Here is a 26,325-nt window from a genome sequence, read left to right on the forward strand (position 1 = left end):
GGTTAAATAGTAACTGAGGGTCAATTGGCTCCTTCACAGGGAATATGGGGAAGGAGACTAGGAAAGTTTAGAATACAGGCAAGACAATTAGGTGGAAGATTATTTGATCAGGAACAGAGAACAGATTCTTCAGTGATCCCTAATGGATAATATTCTAAACATGAATGACCACTTTTCTTTACAGTTCTCTTCTCATTATCTTATATTTGAGGAGAGGCATCTGTCCTTTGCTTCTCAAGTCACAGTTCTTACCTGTTCTACATGGTGTCAAATTCAGCTATTTATAAACTATATACATGAGTGTGCATTGAAGATAACTCCCATGTAGAACTCCTAAGCCAGGCTCCCATGGGCCTTAACTAAACAGGTAGAGATGAGGCATGGCTTAACTGACTAGTTTTCTGGACACTTTAACCTTTCTCCCTGCTCTGTGATTCCTGATGCTCTGGTTTCTTCCTCCTGCTGTCATAGTATAGCTTATCCCCAGGAAAAGGAATGAAAATCCTAATGTAGATTAGGTGTTTAAATGTACAAATCCCTAATATGGCTTAGTATGTCACTCTTCCTGGGAACACTTTCATTTCAACAGCAGATGGACAGCTCAGCCCTAATGTAGTAAATCTGTCTGGGAAGCTAGCAGTTGGCAGGCTCTTCCAGGATCTTGAAAGCAAGCCATGGGCCATTTGCCTTTGGTAAGGCTAGAGCCACTCTGGTATGACTGACCTCCTTAGGGTGCCTTTTGCTCTAAAGAATTCCTTAGACAGCAAGAATACTCTCTGATACCAAGGTGAAGAAAGCAAAGGTGATGTCATGTGCTTTGGTGGCCCCCCCAGATCCCACAATTTCTATATGGCTTTGGGAACATACCGTATGGCCACAATGCCCAGAAACACCAAACACATTCACCAATAAACCGCCATTACATCATGTATGCACACACGTGAATCATTCCTAGCACACCAAAACAGACGCGCACAGGGTGCCAAGCAAGGACAGGGCCTTTTCAGAGATGGTGATAAAAAAAATGATAATATGAGTTCAGGAATAGCTTTTCCAAAGGCTTTTGCCCAAACATTATAGTTAATCTGTCCCTAAATCTTGAAGTAACTGAAAAAGCAAACAAAAAAGAAACCAAACAAAAGAAACCCTAGCTCTTAAATGAGAGGTGCAGGTGACCAGCACTCTGCAGAGAATTCTCCCTGGGGCAATTCCTGATGGCCATGGAAGACTGGGTGAGTGGTACTCACATCACTGTATAGAAGACTCCTATTTTACACATGCGTTTGGGCACTACTGACACCACCAACATTTAATGGGATCATCTGGGATTTTTCCCCCAATCACAAAATGGCTGTGGCCAGTACCAGGGAATACACATTAGGGATGTTTCCCAGGTGCTGGTTAAGGATACACAGTGACAGCTTGGAAGTAACAAGGTCCACTGTACATGCCGCACTCTGAGAGGGTGTGCACATCTTCACTCAGGCAAATTCAAGGGTCAGGTTGTTGAGGTCCCTGGGCATGCTAATGGGTCAGCATTGCCACTAACAGGAGCGATGCAGGGCCACACCCATCAACCCACTTCCGCAATGGAAGATAGCACTCATGAGAGAAAGCATGGATTCTGAAGGACACCATGGAACATAAGATGCTCTCAGGGCTCTACAGAACCTCACAGTTTTGGATGGATTGGATCTTGGTCCATATCCGTCAGTGATGGAGATGGAAATGGCTGCTGGATTCTTATGTAGTCTACTGACTTACTACTATGGAATTTTACATCTAAAACTTGACAGACTTCATTTTCTTATTCATTCTAGAGTAGGCCATGAAGACCGTACTTTGGTCCCAATTCCAGCATCCAGTTGGAGAAAGGTGATCAACTGAGGCCAAATAAGGGGTTTAGGATAGTTAAATTTTTCAGCTGACAGTCTCTGATGGTAGGAGAATAGGGGAGAAAATGCAGTATGCTGGGTATATCAATTTGGGAAAGAGACAGAGAGAGAGAGAGAGAGAGAGAGAGAGAGAGAGAGAGAGAGAGAGAGAGAGAGAGAAGAGCTGCTATCTTTCACAAAGCAAACAATCCAGTGAAGGAGATTCTATTTGTCTGGTTAGCCCCAAATCAGATTTGGGTCACCTGACTTGAACAAAATAGCACCTTCCTAATGGCAGTAACAAGAACACGGTAACTCTAGAGCCACCACTGATACTGTCCCTCACATACCCACTTGCCCACCTCTAAAATTAGTTTTAGCTATCTGGCTAATTTTGAGGGAATCTGGTGACCGTTTCTAGAAAAGCATATGCGTCTGTAAGACCCTTGTACCCATTGCAATCCCTCCACAGCCTGAAACCACAAGCTGAAGTAAACTCAGTGGACATTTCTTGGGTGTGCCTGAAGAGGTCATTTCTACAGGTAGGCACAGGTAGAGGGACAGAGTGCTCAGAGCTCGGGCACTGGAGAGTGAGGGATCGGAATGGTAAGATGATTGTTGAGCATTGGAGAAGGCCGCTGTGAGATTCCTCGGAACCTAGCTTCCTGAAACCTCTCAGCCATGCCCAGAACGGGAGGTCACTGGACCTCCATTCTTTTTCAAGCCCTTTTGGGGAACCTTTGTAAGCCCAGGTACTGACAGAGAAAAATCTGATGCCTGCACCAGCCTGTGTTGGACAGATTGATGATTTCCTGTGGTCTCCCTAGAAGACAAGGGTCAGACCAAGCTTTGCTTATGACTGAAACAGACCCAGCAAAACTCAGGTAAAGTGCATGCTAACTTCTCGCAGATCCACAGGAAGACAGGTTTCAGAGATGGGGCATGGACACAAATGGCTTTCCCCTGGCTTATTCACCGTAGTGGCTTCTGTTCCCATTAACTTTTTCCCCTAGACACTCTGAAGCAAAGGCCATGTCAAACAATTCCCCCAACTGAAAATGAAAGCCCATAAGGAAACAATTCCCCCCTCCATCCCACCCCCACCCGACTCCCTCCGGCTCAACACCCTGAATACTCACAGGAGAACACTTTATCTATACAAAATTAATTAGAAAACAAAATATTTACATACCAAATAAACACCATCTTGATTTCTGTGGCCTGTGGAGACCATCAGAGCCCCCTGTTTTCTAGATTGCTGTTCGCTAGGTTGGTTTGGTTTTTTTTTTCTTTTTTTTCCTTTTTTTTTTTTAATTTTAAAGGGTGAGGTAAGAGGAAGAGTGGGGGTTAAGCCCCTGGCCCTTGAACAGAGCCAGAGTGAAGCGATGTTTCTATGACCCTTCTCCTTCTTCCTCTGGGAGATGCCTCATCCCTCTGTCCTCTCTCAGAGTCTTTCCTGGAACCTAAAATAAAGCACTCCGTGCGCTCCTCTCTCCAAACTGTTGAGAGGTTCAGCCCCTTGCCCCCACGTTCATTTTAGAAAGAAAACAAGGCCTTCAGTTGGCATTTAAATGAGAGATACTGAGGTTAAAAAAAAAAAACCAAGAAGGATGGTAGGAGACAGCAGTCGAGGATGGGGATGCGGGAAGGCCGTGAGGCAGGGCGACCAGGAAGGCAAGAAGCAGGCCAGGAGGGTGTGACGTGAGGAGACATGGCAGCTTCGTTCCAGAGGAGGATAAGCACCTTTCTGGTTTATGTGTCCTGTGTGCGACAAGGCGATCCTGCAGTCAAGCTTCAAACAGACCCAGGGCTCTTTGGATGCCACCCTGTGCGAGGGGAGGGTGGGGCAGCAGAACCGACCCGGAGAGCATCCCTACCCCAAGTTTCAGGACAGGCAGTGACAAATATTCATTTCCCTTCTTAATTTTCCAAATTTAAGTGAGGGGGCATCACACCTGCCAGCACTCCCATCTCTGGATCCCTGGAGTTTTACACACACACACACACACACACACACACACACACACACACACACATTCACTGTCGAGTGGTACAATCTGAGAGGGAACCAGGGGTTGCAGAAGAGGAAGGCGTCTATCAGAAGTGCTTGCACTATTTCAAGTCACTTGCCTCCAGCCAGGCCTCCTCTTCTCAAGCCTTCATTCTCTCTGGCTTCCAGAGATGCACCCTTGGGGACAGGCTCATTTCCATCCCCGTGTGCACCCTTGGCGGATCACCCATCCTGGGGGAATCCACTCGCTCTCTCAGCTCTAGGGTAAGTAAGACGGGATCAAAGCAGTGGAAACATCCCCCTCTCTCACTAAACCTACCGTCAGGACTCTCTTCCTCAAAGCCTTATATGAAGACCTCTCCCCAAAACCTCTCTCACTAAACCTACTGCCATGACTCTCTTCCTCAAAGTCTTATATGAAGACCTCTCCCCAAAACCTCAGCCAGTTAAGGGGCTAAATGCCTAGAACAGTTTTCTGGAACCTTAGCTCTAAGTATGGATAAAGGACTCATGGCTGTTTCGATTTCCTTTAAGCCTTACTGGAAAGTTCTCTGCCCAAGCTGGTGGAAAGCATTGGCAACTACTGACAAATTATTTTGGAGGCTTGTCTCAGTTCCGCTCACTTTCTTCTGTTGTCTTTTCTGCAATACAGATTCTTCTTCAAGAACCTCTACCTTCACTCCAAAAGGAAAAGGGGAGAGATAGCCCAAATTGGGGTAACCTTTGATGTCAGTTTATATATAAGCCAAAAAATAAGCACGTTCCTTACATATGTGGAAGGAAGCAGCCAGTCAAGGTTTCTTTCTAGGCACCTGACTCTGTGTGCGTGCACGTGTGCGTGGATGTGTGCACATACAATCCCATATTCTTATTTCTAATGCACCATGGGACACCATAGCGGTGAATTACCCACTTCGTTCCAGAATCTCTCTTCTATCAATGGCCTTCTCCTTTGGTTCATCACCCATGAGGCTTTTGGGGCTGAAAAATCTTTTGATTATCTTTTTGGCTTATATATATATACACAATGACTTCCTGCCCTCGGTTTGGTACATGGTCCCTCAGCAGATGCCAACCATGCAACAAGAATTCAGTGAAAGCCTCTTCTCTCGTCTGAGCAGGAGGTTCAATGGCCTTCCTTAGAATGCCTTCGCTTCCTCACCTGAGCTAAAAGAGCAGTATCAGGAAAACCTCGCTCAAAGTGAATCGCTCAGGGACCTTCTGCGCTAGGAAGAAGCACACAGGCAGCGCTTCCGGTCTCCTCTCCATTCTCCCACACTGAGGCCCGTTCTATCCTCTCATGGGAACAGGAATGGTGGACAGATGCGGGAAGAAGAGAAGTGCGCGAGGGAGGGGAAATGGTGCTGGCCACGAGGGTCGCCTTCAGCAAGGAACCAGAACTCCAGGATCCCATAGAGAAATGAAAAGAAGAATAGAAAGCCAATGGGAGCCAAGTTCACCCCCGACTCTTTCCGTGACATGCGCACCACGCGGCCCACAGCCCTATCCCTCCCGTACCCACCTTAACCTCTCTCTCTTCCCTCACTCAGACATCAGACTCAATACTAGAAAGTTTCTCATAAACATGTCCATTGCTGGAGCCATTGAAAGCCCTGGGGTTTTTGTTGTTAGGCACACAGGGGTTGGACTGGTTCCCTATACAAATGTCCTTCTGGAAACGACCTGGCACAGCCCCATGAAGGGCCGACACCACTGGCTTATTGGTGACAAGGGCCCGGAAGTCCGGCCTTGTTTTCGATGCCCCTGCCACCGTGGGCTGCCTGAAGAAGTAGGATTTGCTGCCGTGAAGCAAGCACTGGTCATCCCCAAAAGTGGGGATGAAAGGGTTTTGCGTGACCCGGTCAGGGTAGAGCGACTTGCTGAGCATGTAGCCGCTGCCGGGGTTGTTGTGATGGTGTCCGGCAGTGGGCACTGAGGACTTGTTGGCAAAGGAGCTCTCACCAGCGGGCATCTCAAACATATGGGCGTAGGGGCTCCCGTCCATGAATCGGCCCTTGTCTTTCAGGCTCACGCTGCGTGGGGCCAAGGCGGCCTCCTCCTTCTGCAGGTCCACGAAGGTGTCGTAGGAGTGCTGCCGGCGCAGTTTGTTCCGATTCTTTTTCTGGGCCTTGGAATTAGTCGGGCTCTGAGGGTACTTGGTGGTGGAGGCGTTGGATGTCACAGCCACAGGGGCAGCCGGCTGGTCCAGCTCCTGCAGGGAGTTGTCCTCGCTGATGTCATACAGGTTACCAGCTTTCTTGCAGGCCTCACACCTGATGCAGGCCTGCCGACCCGAGTTCTGCCCTGCCACCGTGGAGGAGTAATTGTGCAGCTTGGAGGGACAGCTGCGGCAGAAGTTGCCCCCAGAGCGGTCCTCCCAATCCACATTGGTCAGGTTCTTCTCCCAAGGAGCGGGCACCCCGCCTACCACTCCGTGCTTATCGCCTGTTGCGTGTTTGAGGTGAGACCTGTTGGTACAGGGCCCGCCTCCACTGACCGAATCTCGCTTGAAGTCATCACTACGTTCTTTGTAAATGTCAGTCAAGTCCACGTGCTCCCAGTGAGGCGAGTTCTCCTTTGTTCGGAACTGGTCCAGGTAGAAGTCTCGGAGCCCTTCTTTGTCCCTGAAGTAGCGCTTGTGGTCTGGGGAGCGGGGTGGTCGGCGACGGTAGGCCAGCTCGATTTCATCAAACTCCCTCCTAGATTTGGCGGAGGCTGGCCGCTTCTTTAGACTGTCCTTATACTGCTGCTTCCTCCTCTTGGCTGCGTTGCCCTCGATGTTCCCATAGGTGACAGTGTGCGTGGAGATGTCTGAGACATCCGATCGAATCAAGTCATCATGTCCACTGTAGCGGTCACTCTTGAAGGAGAACTTGCCGTACAGGTCGCTGAGCTGGCTGTGTTTGGAGGAGGGCAAGCCGATGTCCAGGGGTTTCTTGCTGATTGACCTGGGCTGGGTGGTAAAGGGTGGGTTGTCACAGTCATAGAGGCCATCAATGGAGCTTGTGCTGCCGATGCTGTGTGGCCGGTGGTGATGGTGATAGTGGTCTTGGTACACATTGCTGTCCTTCAGCTGCAAGTTGCCAAATGTTCTCTCTACCTCACTAATGTAGTCACTGAACAGGTTTTCCTCACAGGGTGGGTTATTGTACGACTTGCAATCTGAATGCGTGAAGCTGCGGCGATGCTCAGAGATGTCGTAGACAGAGGACTCCCGGCGGATGAAGTCCAGAGCACTCTGAGGAGAGCCGTTCACTCCAGAGAGGTTGGCCATATTCTTGGCCGTGCGGAGCAAGCGTAGGATGTTGGAGTGTGTGTTGTTCATGGTGGCAGTGGGGGAGTTCATCACAGATTGGCGCTCCTCTATGGCCACTCCGTGGATACAGCTGTAGATACCCTGAAGAGACAGAGGGTGTGGTACACATTGAGTTCAGAGAAACCCAAACACAGCATAAACAACAGTGCCCTACCACTGATGAGCTAATGAGGTAAGTCAAAGGCAGGAGAATCACGAGGCAGCTACATTTACAGAAAACGTGACTCGAAGCTTGGTTGATGTAGCCTCTTGAATTCAGCCAAATTTCATTTTGTGAGCTAATGATTGCAATCTGCCCTCGGAGACAGGAGTGATCATACCAGGGGGCTCAAATAAATAGATGACATGGCATTTGTGCCCCAACTAAGCCCATGATCTATCTTGGTTTTCCTTCCTATTTAGGACCCAGAGCCTTATATTTTTTTATAGAGGAATCCATGCTGTAAACATATAGCAAAAAGGAGGAGCGGAATATTGAAAGCCCCACAGATGCTAGGACCACTTGGCTCTGGTTGGCCACGCCTCCTGGGTGACGTTGCTCGCAATGGCTTCGTTTCTGGCTCTGACCAATTTCGAACAGTCTTTATTTTTTTTTAGAATTTTGATCAGCAAATAACAAGGGAGCACTGTGGTTCTGTAGCTAAGCACAAACAAGATTCACACAGAGAGTGAGGAAGCCCTAGGGTCAAAGAAGGCTTTTTCTACTGCTGTGGTCTACACTGTGGGAGGGAAGAAGTGGGACAAACATCAAGAGCTCAGTGTGAGTAAATAACTCCCTTGTTGAGGTTGCTCCTTTATTCACGCTTTAACTCTTGCTTTCTTTTTTAAAGTCAATATTATCATAAATAATTAATGCCCCATCAAATTAGTATTGATGAAGAACACCGGGCAAACAGCTACTTGTTCAGGGCACGGAAGGACAGCATCCGTGAGAAAAGCTGGGTTGCCTGCCTGGGCGGACCGTCTCCCCACATCTAAAGTCAGGTCAGCTACTGTGTACCTCTCACGTGTTGCCTTGAATGGCAAACGGACTTGGGAGTCTTGCCCAAGGTGGTAAGGTAGATGGAGAAGTGCCTTTAGACTGTGTCTTTACACACAAGAAGGTTAATCTAGAAAAGAAGATTACGTGAATGGTCACAGCCGAGAACAGAGAAGGTCAGAAGGAAAATGGTAGCTATGCGGCCAGGAAGTGTCAGGCCTTGTGAGATACAAGGTCTTCCTGGAGGAGACTCTACTCCCTTTCTGCTTCTTACTTCTGACCTCTTGACAGTGGCCAGGAAGAAATGATAAGTGTCCTCTTCTGTGAAGAGAGTGCCCATGTCAGAGGGCCTCAGCTAAAATGTCTCTTTTCTCTCACCTCTCTGGCCTCTGGAAAGAGCTGAATGATGGAACTCAATGCCAGGGACCAGGAGTCTGACAGGCTCCTTCCTCCTGTTCTTATGTGACTGAGTGACCTGTACACACTGACAGCTAGAGAGGAAATTGTTCCCTGTCCCTAAAACACTATGGGAAATTGACCAGAACATTAAATAGTTTGATGAGAAATCATATTCTTTCATAACTCTATTTGAGTCACATCTGCAACACATCCTCAGTCCTAAAAGGATGTTTGAGTTCACCACTCCAAGCATGAGTCCCCACAACTGTATCAACAAAATCAGAAGAATCCTCCTCTTTAAAAACTCCCCTCTGTGACCCGAGGTTCATATATATATGTTTTCCTAATCCCTCACTTTGAATCGGAAATGAAGGTGATCTCTAAACAAAAAATGGCCTGGAGTCTTGCTTCTTTTAAGTAAGTTTTTGGAATATACATTTTTTATGAGTCAAGATTTGGGTTCTGTTAGGCTCTTTCAAATGTTATTTAAATCTGGACCCCTCAGACAAAAACACACATTCGCGCGTGTGCTAACACACACATATATAAACACTTGCGCGTACACACGCATGCATGTTATCCTCGTGCCACAGTTTCCCAGGGTCGGTATTTATTGTAGGCATATGTCACCATCTCCAACCTCTAGACTCTTTAAGTCCCCTTACTTCACATGTGGTTAAAATATAGGAATAGTAAAAACTAAAAACACCAATAATATGCCTTTGTGTGATAGAATAAGTCATGTGACACTCCACTATTTAAGAAAGTGATACGATTCCCACTCCCAAAGGATCAATTGATTAATGCAGTCCATACACAATCCATTAGTAGTGATATAAGAGGCAAATGGGGAAAAGTCAAAATTCCTATTTTTAGAGAGGTGCCTTTTTTTTTGATAGAAAATCAAATGTCTGAGCCTAAAATGGAAGGAAGGTAACATAGCATCACCCATCTCTCAGAGACTCTTGGGGAAGTGCCCATGATCTGGCTTCATGGTTTAGCTACATAAGGCTGGAACAAGCACCCTCTTGGGTTTCTCTGCTCAGCACGGGGCAAGGCTGAACTGTCCTTAGCGGGCTCCGAATATCTCAATGAAAACACTTACTCTGCTGATGGAGAAGACCATGCCAGGCTTGCCAGAGCAGACACCCATGAAGCAGTGCCGGAACTGCCAATAGAAGAGATGCTCGCAGATGAAGGTGATGAGGCTGAGAGCCATGGCTGCCCCCAACATATAGAACACGCCCGCCATGTTGTCGATGTCCAGCTGACTGCTCATGACCTCATTCTTCTCATTGTGGCAAATGCCAGTGAGCCAGAGGGCTTCCAGTTCTTCCATCTCCCCTAGAAGGAGGACAAGAAGGAGCCGGATAAAGGAGGGAGGTAGGAGAAGGGAGGAAAAGAAGAAAGGGAGTTGAAGGAGAACGCAAAAACATGACAGAAAGGGACAAACACAAAAAGAGAAAAAGGATGATTTTTATTAATACCATTACATCTTAACCCATCAACATATCCCCAAGTATTTAGTGGGAATGTAATGGGACTTCCCTGTGGCTCTCCGGTAGCCAGTACAGATAGGCAGCTCAGTGCTTGGTGTTATATACAATATGCCATGCAAGGAACAAGAGTTCAAATTAGTGAGAACAGTCTGTGGACAAACAAGTCAATGGGTTTGAGAGAGAGAGAGAGACAGAGACAGAGACAGAGACAGAGAGACAGACAGAGACAGAGAGACAGACAGAGACAGACAGAGACAGAGACAGTCAGACAGAGAGACAGACACAGAGAGACAGAGGTACAGAGACAAGGGGACACAGAGACTGAGACAGAGAACAGTTTGTGGACAAACAAGTCAATAGGGGTGTGTGTGTGTGTGTGTGTGTGTGTGTGTGAGAAAGAGAGAGAGAGAGAGAGAGAGAGAGAGCGAGAGACAGAGACAGAGACAGACAGAGACAGAGAGACAGAGACAGACACAGAGACAGACACAGAGAGACAGAGGTACAGAGACAAGGGGACACAGAGACTGAGACAGAGAACAGTTTGTGGACAAAAAGTCAATAGGTGAGAGAGACAGACAGACAGAGAGAGAGAGAGACAGAGAGAGACAGAGAGAGAGAGAGAGAGAGAGAGAGAGAGAGGAACTTGAGAGTGGGAATAGATTTTAATTTATATTATATGTAAAGGCATTCCAGACTGCAGGTATAGCATAATCACTGAGGAGGAAGTAGGAAAATAGATGCTCATATACAGAGAGGCAAGAAAAAATAGTTCAGAGTAGTAACCCTCAGTAGGGAAAGCTTAGTAAAAGAATTCTGAGGTTAATCATTTTGCCCTTTATTTCATAGACAATGGGGATAACACAATCAAATGAGTAAAAACTCTTGGAATTCTATAGAGCAGATTAGATTGAGGAAGGAGAGGTAGACAGAGATCGAGAGAGGTTGAATCTTTATGGTCTCTAAGAATCACAGATGTCTTATAGAGAAAAATATGAAACCCAAAAGAGGAAAAAGCTGCAATGGAAGAAGACCCTACAACCTGCCTCTTCCAACTCTGCCTCCTCTCACCTCTGTCTCCTCCAACTCTGCTTCCTCTCAGCTCTGCCTCCTCTCAACTCTGCCTCCTCTCAGCTCTGCTTAAAGGGTCGCGGACTTCTCCAGTTGTGTCAGATTCATACCTACAATCACTGGACACTAATCAGTAGAAATGTAGACATCTCAAACACACACACACACACACACACACACACACACACACACACACACACACACACAAACTAAAAACCAAGACCAAAACCAACCAAACAAGCCAAAAGCAAAGAAAGAAAGCAAATATCTTCTCTAGAATGTCACTAATTCACGCAAATGAAATTCTGGTTTGCTAAAATTTTGCATTTGCATAGCACAATGAAACCCAAAATCCTCTCTCCAGATCTACTCGATAATAGAATCTGGATCCATTTGGCTGTGACTACTGTTCATACCAATATGCTTTCTCAGCACTCCAGCTACAAACCTGACTCCTCCTTAGAGGGATATACTCACTTTTCATCTCTTCTTTAATTCAACAATGCTTTTTGTAACTAGTGTAGCAGCCAGATGGAATCTGGAAACCTGCCCCTGGGCTTGTATCTCTGATATCTTATCCAATAGAAAATGCCCTATAGCCCTAATTGATAGACCCTCATGACTGGTGGACTGGGGGACCATACAGAGTGAAGCTCATCTGTATCTAGATTAGTTTGTGTGTGAGGATTGTGGGTAGAGTGCTTTGGCCAAGGACAGGAAGAGAAATGTAGAAGACAGTAACTGGATGAGAAGCATTTCTCATTCCCCCTATCACCAGAAAGACATGGGAAGTACTTTCTGCTGTCTATATCTGAGAATCCTTGCCCTCTGCCTATTCAGCCAGAAGGTCATGTCAGGACAGAGTGAAGGATGTGGAAACATACATACATTTATTTCTCTTTCCTTGATCTGGTAATAGAAAGAGCACTGCCCTACATACATCTGGTGTTGTGCCACATGGAGGGTCATATCGGAAACATCTAACTGTAGCCTCCTTCATTCCTGAAGGTTTCGATGTCCCGCACAATTGTCAAATATTCCCTTGTTACCAACTACTTTAATCCCTTTTCTCATCTTTACCCAGTGCAGGTTAAAGTATTCTCCTTGTGATTCACATATTAAACCCCACCTTTCTGGTAGCTTAGGGTGTGACTTTGAAATTGGGTCATTGCAGACATAATTAATAATGGCAAAGTCACACTGGAACCTAGCAGGCCCCTAACCTCATGTGATTGGCCTTAAGAAAATAGTAGATACAGAGAGAGATGAATATAGAAGAAAGACATTCACCAAGGTAGAATGAAAGTAGAGATCTGAGTGGTGCTTTGACAAGTCAAGGAACACCAAGTAGAACCAACAAGAAGAGAACATCAAGAAGAGACTCCAAGGCCATACAACAAGCATACAGAAGATTCTTCCTCATCACTTCCAAGTGAAGCTACCTGTATTGATACCTGTAGTGCCCAGAGCTTCAACACAATGAATTCAACTGTTTACGTCACACCATTCCTGTCATTTGTTATGGTGGCCCTAAGAATCCAAAAAGTACTGTCCAATCTTATCATATTCTGTGACATGCTGTTTTGGATACACAGAGGATAAAGGTTGCTATTTCAAGACAGCTATTGGTTGAGGCCAAGTGGACACTCCCCCTTACTTTAACTCACCATCTCCAAACAGCTGCAGGATAGCAAGGTCCACCTGGCGCTTCCACCCAGAGTCCTTTTGGATGGCAATGCCATAGCCCGTAGAAGCAAAGACCTTGCCGCTGCCAATGGTCACCAGCTTACAGCCTTCATCTCTTCCCGCCATGTAGTTGAGCACGGCTGCATCATAGATGAATGCATCCAGCTTCCTGCACAAGAAAGAAGCAAACTGGCATATACCAAGGAGGAAATTACATAACAAAACTACCTACTGGGCCATTAGTGTGAAGTGGTAGGGTTGCAGAAGCTATGTGGAGGACTGGCTCACAGTAAGGTTGAAGGTGGACTATTGTCAGAGTCTAAAGTCTGCATCCCAGGCTGCTCTTGTCTTGATGGGACTTCAGGTTGAAAGGAGTTATTTCTTTTATTCCCCCCACCTCCCACCAGGAATGATAAGAATGTAAGTTGGGCCTGAGGCCAACTCATAAGCTGTGTCTGAAAAGGAGAAGGAGTAAAAATGAATCAATAAAAATAATAACAGAAATAATGAAAAATAAGCACCTCGGTAATAACAAATAGCACGGGTAAGATTTATATAACGGTTTCATTTCTCAGTTCATTGCAGTCCCGAGTGGGGGAAAGTGTGGGTGTATATGTTTCAGTAGATATGTGGCTATTTTGGTGGTCAGAAAGACTTCAGTGTTCTCTTGTGCTATGTGACTCTGCTTTGAGGGGCCAGGCTGGTGACAAGCTTGTGTGAGAGCAAATTCGAAGCGCTGCAAGAGAAGGCAACATACAGAAGGACCAAGGTCTTTGAAATTCCTAAGCCTACATGCACATCGAGTGAGACATTGAGCTTTGTGAAGAAGGGATACACACAGAGAAAAGATGGGGGCTGAGAGCAAGAAGGCATGCACCAATCACTGTTCCCAAATGCTTCCACACAGAAAGACTGAGGGAGCAGCTTAGATAAAGCCATGCAAGTGGCAGATAGCAATGTGAGCAGGTCATGCAACCCTCCAAAATAGTTATGAGCTAGGGAGTTTTGACACCCCTCAAGAAAACAGAAAACAAAAAAACCAAGCCCTTTTTGGCATGACAAGCAAAAAGACATTTCATAAAAATATATCCTATAAAATGTAGGTTGGTAGCATGCCCAAACATCAAGCATCTAGTGTAACTGAGAACTATGGGTATCCCACAGTTTGGACTACCCAGAGCTCTCCTGCCCTAACCTCAGATCCCGTCTTCTGAAACCCATTGTGACTTTGTTCAGTGAGATTGAACACCACCGCATTATAAATGGCCACACACTCTAGGTGGTACCTGGAAACCTTAAGGTGCAAAGGTGTGCAGAGGAGGTCCATGGTCATCACAGAAGAGAGGGAAACAACTGGATGACCCATTAGCCTCCAAATCTCAACATTTACAATGCTCAAGTACAGGTCGCTCTTCACAGCCCTGGCTTTCTCCAACTAAAGGACGAGTGTGCCGGAGAGCTACATCGATGGCTTGTGAACAAATACACGCTGGGTACAGAGAATGGCTGTGAGGAGTAATGATCAGAGCTGAAATTGGGGATTAATCAACATATTTGTACTTATTGTCATCTATGAATTTTTGCACACTTCCTGTTTCATTTCCCCCTTGTCTATAGACACCAGAACTGTTTGTTACACCTCTTAGACTATAGCTCATGTGTAACAGATATGAGCTCTCTCCTTGACTCTTCTTTTCTAGTGTTCAATCTGTTTCTTTTCCACTCCATGGACACATTCATGCAAGCAGAAACAGTTTGCAGGATGGTACACAGAAGCAAGTAACAGTGTTAAGAACTCTTGTACAATGGTTGGAATAACGCCATCAAATTTGACTTGGAAACAGCCTTTGATTTAATGAGTATGGTACCAGTTCAGTCTGTGTCTAATGGATGTGAGACATGTATCACTCTGAGCTTGGAGGCTGTTCTTACCCTGTTTTCAGGGAGAGCAAGGCATCATCTACACCCCTTTGGTTGAACTTTCCCATGTAGGCATGCATTTCTGCATAGTTATTACGGATATTCCTCTCTGTGCTGCCATTGGGCACAGTCCCAAAGCGGAAAGGGGGTGAGAAGTCATTAGGTCTCTGGAACTGGAGAGAGAAAGAAAGAGAGAGAGAGAGACAGAGAGAGAGACAGAGACAGAATAAAGAAGAAATGCTTTAGAAAAATGTGAAGAGACATTAAGTCAGCATTAGTGAGTTTATAACGGAAAGGCACCGACTATAATTCACCAAACACATTAGCCCTCACTCAGGAGCCGTAATTGCCTTCTGGAAGTGGACTTCAGTTCAACTCAATTTAATACATATTGTTGAGAGATTTCTGTTTGCCCAGTCTCAAGTTTAATCTGTAACCCTGTGTGTTCATTCTATGCATGCGACACAATACCAGTGATGACAGGCCTGGAAGTGGCATGATATAGTTTGTGGAAGATTGGTTACTTTTATTTCCAAAAATTGTCTAAAATCTTCACCTAGGCCTCTTAATTCAGAGGCCCAAACACATTGTCCTTGTCCAATTAAGGCCACACAGCATTACAGTCATGAAGATAATGTTTGAATATTGAATATATTTTGCTAAGAAAATTTCTTTCGACCTTCAAAGCACTCAAAATTCTGTTGATTTTAAACCAGCTATTGGATAATTCACATGTCATTTTAGCTGTTTCCTGCTTGCTTAAATGCTGAGAGTGTATCTCCAGCTCCTAGCACCAGAATTTAAATTTCTTGGATCCTGTCCCTATGACATCAGCCTTATTCCTAGCTATTACCCTCCAGTGAGTTGGGTCTTAATGATGCTTCCCAAGCACATAATTTGACCATTTGGATTTCCATGGCCTCATCAAATCCATCTCTTTAATACAAACTCACCTTTCTCTTTAGGCTAATTCAGGTCCTTCATTTTAAAATATAGCTCAAAGCAACTGCTTTGGGAAACCTCCTGTAAATTCTTCCTTCTAGCAAGTTGACCCCAAATGACCCATCAGTACTCGTTATTCTGGTTTAGAGTACTAGATTCATATTATAAATGCAGTGACTCCCTATGTCTACTTGCTAAATACCTAGAACTAGACTTTCATGTGGTCATTAATCATTTAAGCTTGAGGTTAAAACAGATATGATGACCAGCTCTGCCACCTATTAATTAATGACTGTAGTCATTGACAGAAAAGATGTACCATTTCTTCTTCCACAATAAAGAGTTGGTAATGCCCAGTTTTCAAGAATGCAAAAGAAGTACTCTGCACAGCACCTAACACTCCATAGGGTTGCCTGACACAAACCAGGTCACTGGGTTAGAAGGCCTTTAATTGAGAAAATGCCTGCATTAGATTTTCTTGATTAATGATTGATGTGGGAGGGCCCACATCTACTATACCAGGTGGTCCTGGATTTATCAAAAAAGCAGGCCTGAGTAAGAAATGGAGACCAAGATGGTAAGCAGCACTTCATGGTTTTTGCTTCAGTTCCTGCCTGCTGGAGTTCTTACCTTTGCTTCCCGCATTGAAGGACTGTGATTGGTACATATAAAGTGAGTAACCCCTTCTTCCCACATTCCCTTTGGTTATGGCCTTTATCACAGCAATACAAAGCAAATTAAGACAGTAGACACTCAGCAATTGGTCTAGTATTGTTCTGAATTCCTGTTCATTTTAGTTTTGTTTTGCTGATAAACAGCAGGCTACCTAGTGATCTTATCCTGTTTAAGTATATCTAAGAGGACACAGAATATGGGCATAAAGCCATCTCCTTGGCACAGAGGGGACACTGAAGGTGTTTAAAATGCTCTTGGTTTCAATACTGTTATCTATTACCTTGGAGCTGTATTTGAAAACCTAGCCCACCAACCTAGGGACCACGGAGCTTTATAAACAGTCCAGGTTCCATGGCCATTCTTCTCCTTCTCAGAGAACATGAGGGCTTCATGGGCAACAGAGTCTCACAGCACAAGGAGCCATGACAGCCACTGTAGATGTTCCTGTCGGCCACAGTTGAGAGTTGAGTCAGTCACACACTGTGGTAGTAGGATATTTAGGGGTCACATCGAACTTTCCAATGTAAAAACTCTTCTCTTGTGATCAACATGCTAAATGCCATTAATAGCCTCTGTTTTTTTTAAGGGGTTACAATTTTTAAGCAAATAAACACAGAAGAGTTAGAATTGTCTTCTCAAAGCTAACTAGCTTAAATCTTCCATTGGACAGATGATAAAACAGGGACCCGATGAGGGTAATTTGCTCACTGTCACCCAGAGGTAGTGGTGGGGAATGTCATCAGCATCTTTACTGGCCTAATTAAGGATGACTCGTCATTGTGCCCGGCAGAGAGTAAGCATTCAGTAAACAAGGCTATGCTTTAATGAAAGAGACAGACACCAGAGTACTTCACACATCACTGTCAAATATAACTCCTCAGACATCTGAAGAAAGCCATCCCCTAAATCCAAAGCAGAGTGGATGACACAGGAGGTAGCAGCCCCTAGAGTCATATGAATGTCCTCTCAAATAGAAGTCTGCACTTTGCTAAGACAATGACAATAGGCTTGAACATTGACTAAGATATTGCAGGTCCCTCCCACAATAGTTTCTATAGTATTATTGAAAGCTGGGATTACATTCAATTCAGATCTGATATAAATTATTATAATCTAGGTATTTTTGAAAAACTTGACACATGAAAGGTACCTGCAACGATTTTTGACTAACCAAATGGAACCCGTGCCAGCGTTCTACTTCCTGATGGGGCTGCAAGCCAAGACATTTCTAATTCTGAACCATAATCTTTTCTATTTTAAATGATATTTAGAGTCTCTATATTATTTTACAATCACATCCATAGGTACATAAACCATTTCAAAAAAAATGGACCTGGAAGAGCAAACACCATTTTCAAAGAGGGGCAATGTTGATGGACTCTGAAGACTTCCTGAGGAGTTCCAGTGACATTATTGCCTTGGTATAAAACTGATACAGGGGAAGGCTAGCAGAATGGAGCAGTGGCCCACAGATATGCACACGGACAGTGTGAAGGCCACTCAGTGGAGAGAAGCTAGTTGTCATCAAATGGTGTGAAGGTAATTAGATGTTCCTGGACAAAACAAACCTTACTCCTCACACCACCCCCCCCCCCAACAAGATCAATAGCAATTACGCCAAACTTGTAAACGTTTCAGGAGAAAATATATGAGAACACTTTTGTAACCTAGAGTTAGATGAAGACTATACATCACGTGTCCAATCCACCCACAAAGGGAAATAAAGATAAATTAAAGGCCATCAAAATTCAGAACTTCTCTTTAAAAGATGCAGTTAGGGTTATGAGAAGGTAAGCCACCAGCTGGGAGGAAGTATCTGAAAATGAATTAAAGCGATTTAAAAAACAAATGAGGTAATAGCAGAATAAGACTTACATCACTTAGGCACCATCCCCCCGAACAAATAACCAGAGAAAACAACCCCGACTACAATGCAGACAAAATTTATCTTGGAGGCAATTTGGTTTAAATTCAGCCCTTTCTCATTCCTGTTGTAGGAACATGAACGCAGGCGAGTTACTTAGCTTTGCAAAGTTCCATTTTATTCTGGAAATATTATTTTAATATCTAAAATAATACATAGGAAAGCACTTAACACTATAAGAAAGCTCAAAATTATGAAGTTCTTCCATGGCAATGAAATTCTGTTCTGTGTGAGGCAGTGTTCCATCAGATTGAAAAATCTTGCTCTCTAAGCTTTCCCTTAACTAGGCCACTCTGAGGGCCTGGAATTAGCCGGAGCAGGTGCACGGAATATGCTTGCCTTCTCTTTTGAAAATTCTTGTTCAGTTTGATGGGAGGTTTAAATAAAACAGGTCTTTTAAAACTGTCAGTGGACCTTGAACGGAACTAAACTTCACATTCGCAGGGAACAGTTAGTATGCTTAAGGAGACCCATCGGGGAGAAGGGAAAGAAAACTCCCAAATGCCTTGATGTTTCAATAAATGCCCTTGTCATGAAACTCACCCCAAGATGTAAGGCCTTGTTCTTTAACCTTGGTGACAGTTGATGGTCTCTGGGGGTACAGAGGAGGAATTAAAATGCATACCATGAGGAATCTAAATTAGTACAGGAAAAACCTTGACAAATAATTTAAAAAATTATGACTTCAATAAGCCAGGGAGAACAATATTTAGATTTGAATACTGTCTGATTTCAAAATGGTGATTTTTTTTTTAAAAAAGAGCATTTTTATTAATCACCTTTGACCACCCAGATTGTGACAGCTAAAACACAGATCCATTTAGTGAAATGGAAGTATAGGAGGGGAGGATCCACAGGGACCAGGCCCATTTCACAGATGAAGACACCAAAGTCCTGGAGAGGTCAAGGGTATTGTTCCTAGCTGTGTAAAGAAGAAAGACAAGCTGAGGCTCTCCATTGCCAGCTGGGAAGCTGCAGAGTCACTTTGTCCTGGATTCCTGGGCAGTGAGGCCATGTGTTGCTAAGTGGGGTCACCTGGGAGGCCATACTTCCATTTCCCATGTCACTATTGTTTGCTCTCAACCTCTCCCCCAGATCCAACACTTACTCTTGGCAATAGCTGTGAATTCACAGTATCATAAGAGCTAACACAGAGGGAGAGTCTCAAGCGAATTGGAATCTCACTTGTTCTTCCTGAAAAGCAGGGAATCAGAATTCAACACCCTGAGCCTTTCACATCTGAAACTCAGTCTCTGTTTCAACGACCTTAAGTGAATTCCTCTTGACAATCAGTCATGCAAGGAGAAAGATGCCAAGGACCAGAGGCAATGGCCCTCACTCTCAAATGATCCTTCGGTTGGACTCTGGACGATTGGCTGCCACCCCCCCATAAAAGAGTCTCTCATAGAGCTTGTAGTGAAGAAAAAAGAAAGAAGGATGGGGGGGTATCTAGTCCAGTTTGTTTTCTTACCATCAACTAAATATGTCAGTTGATTTTCCCAAGCACAGGGCTCTGTGAATAACAGCCACACTCATTCAACACCTATGTATGTGCTGTGAATTAGCACACCATCTTCTTTATCTACGGCCATTAGAATCCCGTCAGTTTATTTGGAGTGGACTGCATTAAGATATGAAGAAAACATGAAAAAACCTCAGACCCGGTTTCTAGGAGCTAACATCCCGGGAGAGTCAGAAATATAAGTGTTCTCTGCCGTTGTTCACATCTTCTTGTGCAGTGTTTCATCTATATTTGTATTCAGAAAGTATTTGTTCTGTGTGGACAAGGTGTAGGGGATTTGGCACCATAGAATAAGATCCAGAGGTTCATATCAAGAAAGGGTGATGGGCAACATATATAGAAACATATGTGTGTATTTCTATGTACACTCGCATATGTATATGTGTGCTTCAACTATGTGGTAGGCTAAAGCTGGTCACATATATTTTACCATTCCTCCCATCAAGAGGCTCTCCTAGGCTCCCTCTCCTAGGCTGAACAGGTGACTTGCCGTGGAAAGATTCAGAAGCATTGGCCAGAGACTTCTGAGCTTGGAAAATGAGTAGGGGCCTTTACAGCTTCTTCACTGGCCTCCCAGAACCTGGGTCCAAGGGAAGGCTTTTAGCACATAGGGAGTCCCGCGTATCTAGTCTTGGGCCCAGTCTCCAGCCCCAGTCTTGAGCCCACCAAACTGGAGACAGCACCTGTGAGTGTTCCTAACTGCGGCCCCAGTTCATCCCTCTGCTGCACCCATTCCTGACAGCACACCAGAGAAGTCAGTAAAGCCATTTTGATTCTTCAAGCCCAGCCAGGTCTAGCTCTCCCCTTAGGTGAAGATTGGGTGACGCTACCCGTGCCACATAAATTAGAAGACACTCTCAGCCAGGCTTTACACAGATATCTGACCCCCAAGTCAATGAAACACAATGAAATGGTTCCTGCTTTGAGAAGCTAAGCACTGGGATGCCAGCACAGCAATGAATTACTGGGGAATGTGGAATGTTTCAAGACAAGACAAACCATGTATTGCTACCACGGCAGCCATCAGTAGGCCTTGGTGAGAAGGTTGCATTTGAGCTGAAACCTCAGTAAGATCTGTTCTCCAAAGCACGTGTGGGACATACAAAGGGCCCAGGGATTAGTTGATAAAAAAGGTCCAGACTGGTGAGATGGGCAGTAAACAAGATGACGGGAGCTCCAGAGAAGCAGGAGCCTGTGTCAGTGGGCACACAGGGCAGACAGCCATTCAGAGGGTAACAGAGAAGAGCTTTCTATTTGGACAGAAGAAGCAAAGCAATGTCTAGACAGCATGATCTGCTCAAAGGCACAAAACAGACATCATAATACCTACACTCGCTCAATACCTGTGGAATGAGAAAGCTGAGGCACCACCACAGACCAGGAGCACCTCCTCCCTTTGGCTACAGCTTTGTAGATAAGGCTGGGGGTGATAAAGGATGAGGAAGGAAACAGCAGCAGAATTACAGTCATGAAGTAGCAACAAAACAATATTATGGTTGGAGGGGTCACCACAACCTGAGGAACTGTATTAATGGGTCACAGCATTAGGAAGGTTGAGAACCCCTGCTCTAAGGTATGCTGAGCAGGAGACACTCTACATATCCCAGCTCTGTCACTTGATAACCCCGAGACTCTGCACAACTCACCCTCTCTGTGGCCCAGTTCCCACGCTTGTAGAGTATACCTGTGCACCAAGCGTTCACCTAGTCTCCCTGAGCACAGTAGTAGCACAGTGCCTGGCACAAGATAAGCATACTGAGTTGCCTATTATTGTTCACATGGCTCCTGCTATGATCGCATCCACTATCACTGGACATAACTGAATGATTCTGTCAGAATGACAAAACTGGGGTCCTGTGTCACCAGCACATGGAGGGAACAAATTGAGGAGCCAGGAGCTGGACCTGAGCTCTGAGGAGAGACTGGGTGCTTTGGTGGGGTGGGGAAGGAGAACAAGATGAAATCTGGGGGACATTTTGTGGTAACTTGAATGAGAATGTCCCTTATAGGTTCCCACACTGAAACACTTAAGTCCTCGGTTGTTTTAGGGAGCGTTAGGCGCTGTGGCCTTCCTGGAGAACGTCACTGAAGGTAGGTTTTCAGAGCTAAAATCCTCCTGCCACTTCAGTATTGCTCTCTGTCTCTGCCTTGTACCTGTGGTCCAAGTGTGAGCTCTCAGCAGCCTTCTCTAACCTCCACGCCTTCCTGCTGCCTTGACCTGCCTCTCAAGGACTCTAACCCTCTGGAACCATAAGCCCAAATCAACTTTTCTTCCTTAAGTTGCCTTGGGCATGCTATTTTATCACATTGACAGAAAGGTAACAAATATATTCTATTATCTTCCAGGACCACAAAAGACAGCTGCATGACTGAACACAAAAGACCCTCACAGTCCCATGACAGTTAAAATTCCAAATAAAAACAGGTGTCACAAGGCCAGGATTCCCGGAGGCTTCCTGAAGGGGACAGTTTGAAGCTGCAAAGAGAGAAGTGGAGTTTTCAATGGTGTGTGTGTGTGTGTGTGTGTGTGTGTGTGTGTGTGTTTTCGCAAGCTGTTTCCACACTCCCCTCTGACCATTAAACACCATTCATAAATTCCTTAGGGGCATTGGAACCAGGAAGTTCTAAAAGTGACAACCCCAGATCTCCTTGAGGCATATGACCCCTGTTGTTCAGGCTGCTGCTCTGACCCTGAGACCTTTCCCTCAGTGGCCTGTCACTTCTCCTCAGGAGGTTAACAGGAGATCAACTGCAGCTAAATCTGGCAATTGACACCACAGAGGGAGAGAGGCTCTACTGAGATGAAGGTGTTGGGAAAAAGCCTTTCAGGGTATAGACCAGCCTGAAAGTGGCTCTCCTCCTTCTGTCTGTCTGCTCAGCAGATGATGATTAGTGTAAAGCAGAGCTGTGACCTTGAGGAGCTGCAAACTGGACACTTTGCTCACAGCTACCCAGCTAGGGATGAGGGAGCTAGGGGCTTTTGTCTTCAGAGTATGACAATCCCACACATAAATAATTCATCCCGTTACTTCTGATTCTACATTTGAATCACAAAGAGAGTCAATGCCCGAATGCCACTCAATCCTTCTAGGCCCTCAGGAAAAACAAAAGATGGGTGGGTTCTTCATGCCGCCTGTGTACTGATAAGAACTCTACAGTGACCCTCTTGACCTGCCCTGAATTCCTCTCACCACCCCTATTAATGTCATTACCTCCATCCTCCACAGTTCTTCCTAACCATTGACTTTTGGCATCATTAACATCATTGATGAGCATGTCTATGAATCTTAACCTTACACCAGATCTTGTCACCAGCACTGCCAGATACAATATAATTCTACCACCCAAGAAAACTCCCTCATGATATATATTCTTCTAAAGATTCCTCCTGGCCTCTGACACACAATGACCTGCTCTCTCTTCCCGTAGTTTTGACTTTTAATCATTATTCATTACCCAGGAGTGTTAAACCAAACTGCCATACTGCTTACTCCCATATAGTCCCATTTATCATTGATGTCTGAATACCAAGTCGCTGTTTCAAAAGCCACGGTGGGAAAACCACCAAAACAAACAAACAAGCAAAAAATTAAAAGAAAGAAGATGATATCACAGTAAACTTGGAAAAGATGTGACATGCAGATGGTCGGTTAACAATGGAGGACGATTTTGTTCCCAAATGCTATATCTATGTATTGCCTCAGGGCACAAAGATATGTTCCAGTTTGAACTCTTCTACTTTGAAATGTGGGTTTTGGAACAATCCCTCAAGACAGTACACAAGGATCAACCTGGCTGTGGAGACAGCAGTGGATTATACAATGAGATGCCTCACCATCCTTAAAGTAATAGTAAGGAATGGAGGTTGGAGGGACAAATGATCACTTGGGGGCTGTAGAGATGGACCGGTAGGTAAAGTGTCTGCTGAGCAGACACAAAGACTGGAGTCCTGATCCCCAGGACCCATGTAAGAGCCTAGGGTGGCGGTGAACTCCTAAACCTCACTACCAATGGGGGTGGAGGTAGAGAGAATAGAGATATGAAAATCCCTGAAGCTCTTGGGTGAGCCAGACTAGTGGAGTCCTTGAGCTTCATGCCAATGAGAGATCCTCCCTCAAAGACAGAGAGCAAAGGAAGAAAGATAGGCTATATCAACCTAGAGCCTAAACACATACATGCACCCATGTGTATGTGCATACACAAACACACATGTGCACATGTCCACACTAACAAGTATACACACATGCACACACTATATACATAATGTAAAGTATTTAGCTTTATATTTTATTATAAGGCTATATTTACTATTCATTAGAGATTATATTGTTTGAATCAACTCAAAGGTGCTAAATAAATCACTATAATAAATCACTATAACAGCAGCAGTACAGAATGTAGCAAAAAGACATCGATCATAATTTAAGATGACAACATGAATTCAAGTCTGTTTCTGGGGCCCTGGTGAGCCCAATGACATTTTGCTACTACCATATGGTAGCACTCGGTGAGCACTAGGTAGCCCTGATGTTCTAGTTCTCTTTACCAAGTCTCCTCTCTCTGTCTCTCTGTTTGTCTGTCTCTGTCTCTCTCTGTGTGTCTGTCTCTCACGCATACACACAGACACACATTCACACACACACACTCACACACTGCACACAACGTATGTCTGTACTTGCATATGGGAATATTGGTTAGCTGACCCTTCTCCCTGTCCCTGCTCACACCATCATTCTAGAAGCTTCCTTCTGCGTGCTATGCTGTTGGGGAAGAAGAGCTCTGCCTCTCTGGTTCAGTGTGGAAATGAAAATTACCCCCAAAGGCTTCAAAGAAAGGAGGTGAGGGAGGGACCGGGTTTCTCTTCCTCCTATCATCATTCTCCACTGGGGCTCCCAGGAAACAAAATGCCAGCTCTTCAGGTCTCTTGAGATGAGCTAACTCCAGACCTCGATGGAGCAAAGCAATGATTTGTTTTGAATTTGCTAAAAATTTAAATAAACAAACATTTGTTTCTATGTTTACCACATCAATTTTATTGACTATGTCTTCATCTGTCCCCTGAGGTTTTAGGTTTTTGGCAAAATCTGTGACTTGCCATGAAATACCATCATCAATATGGCAGGTATAGCCCCAGGTATGTGCTTGAGCTCTGAAGAACAATAGAGGTGGGCTTGATATGATATTTCATGTTAACTTGGACTAACGATGGTTTGGTGTCAATATCAGCTAACACAACACGCTTCCCAGTACACACCAGGTGCTCTACAACTTGTATGCAGCAAGTTATTAATTTTCTTGTTAAGCCCATGAGGTAGACATTCTTATTCCCACTTCATGGATAAGGACACTAACATTCTGATAGATAATTTTGGTCAGTCCTTACAACTAGGTGGGGTCAGAGAAGAAATTAAAATGGAGTCCTCACACATAACCATAAGTCATATCACACCATTCCACATAGACAGAATACAGGCTCAGAAAACAAATTATCTCAAGAATCCAAAGACCAGATGACCATGAAAACTTTTCCCAGTGACAAATAGGAAAAGGGGGGGCTATAGAAATTTAGAGCACATAAGAACTGTCACGACAGGGTTAGAGCTTGGGTGGAGTAACCCTTACATGCCTGCCATGTTTGATTGTTGGTGCGGGGCTGTGGAAGGCATCAGAGCAAAGAGGCTGTCATGAACAAAGGCAACGTAGCTCATGAGGACATTGTGTCCTGAAGGTGAAAGGAATGTCTGTGTGTGCAAACATGATATACAAGTATGGTACCTGGATGGAGGCCATTACTTGAACACAGTGACTGACCAGGCCAAGGAAAGACCCAGCATTTAGTTGAACTAGGATTCATCATAAGGTTATATCAGGGCTAACAGAGGGACTGTGTAAGAAATGTCTACTAGACAACTACCAACTTGAACCTGAATTTATGGTATCATAATGGGAAGGGAACCAGAATGGAAAGACATGTTCAGAGCAAGGAAGACTCTGTCCCTGTTCTTCTTCTAATGCCCGGGTTTCCCTCCTGATCACCTGGCAGTTGCAGAATGCATCAGGGGGGTCCTTCCAGAGTATCTCTTCTCTGCCCAAGAAAGTTCTGGGTAACTCTGTGTCCCTCATTTTTACCAGTTCGATTGCACAGCCCTCCCTTAACCTGCTGAGGGAAAACTGCTACTCCCTGACAACATCTATATATCATTCTCTTCTCAATTCTCTGCCCCTCTTCCTTTTGCACTGTGATGTAACAGGCACCATTTTTTCCTGTTGTACTCATTGTTGCAACTCAAGTGCCTAGAACGCTCCCTGACTCTAACTAGAGTCTCCATATGAGCGATCTAAATGATCTATTGAATTAATGAATTGGATTCTGTACATTAGGCTGAAAACTCCACTTCTAGTGCTTCCTGGTTAATGCAAAATCATGCAACATGGCCAAGTGTGATGTCTCTCAGATGTACTGCTGGGCTGCCATCCCCAGTGACAAGGAGTTAATTTGTCCTCATGTCA

General features: G+C 44.9%; 1 protein-coding gene across 1 annotated transcript in view; it reads right to left on the bottom strand.

The window, feature by feature from the left end:
• Positions 1–5,431: 5,431 nt before the first annotated feature.
• Positions 5,432–26,325, bottom strand: part of Grin2b (glutamate ionotropic receptor NMDA type subunit 2B) — a 314,994-nt gene continuing 294,100 nt past the window's right edge. Inside the window, exons 9-12 of the mRNA XM_052172738.1 lie at positions 14,765–14,925; positions 12,814–13,001; positions 9,685–9,923; positions 5,432–7,282 (exon numbers count right to left, since the gene is read on the bottom strand). Of these exons, the coding sequence (XP_052028698.1) occupies positions 5,432–7,282; positions 9,685–9,923; positions 12,814–13,001; positions 14,765–14,925 (2,439 nt within the window). The remainder of the gene's footprint in view (positions 7,283–9,684; positions 9,924–12,813; positions 13,002–14,764; positions 14,926–26,325) is intronic.

Source organism: Apodemus sylvaticus, chromosome 2, assembly GCF_947179515.1.
Source record: "Apodemus sylvaticus chromosome 2, mApoSyl1.1, whole genome shotgun sequence".
NCBI classification, from domain to species: Eukaryota; Metazoa; Chordata; class Mammalia; order Rodentia; family Muridae; genus Apodemus; species Apodemus sylvaticus.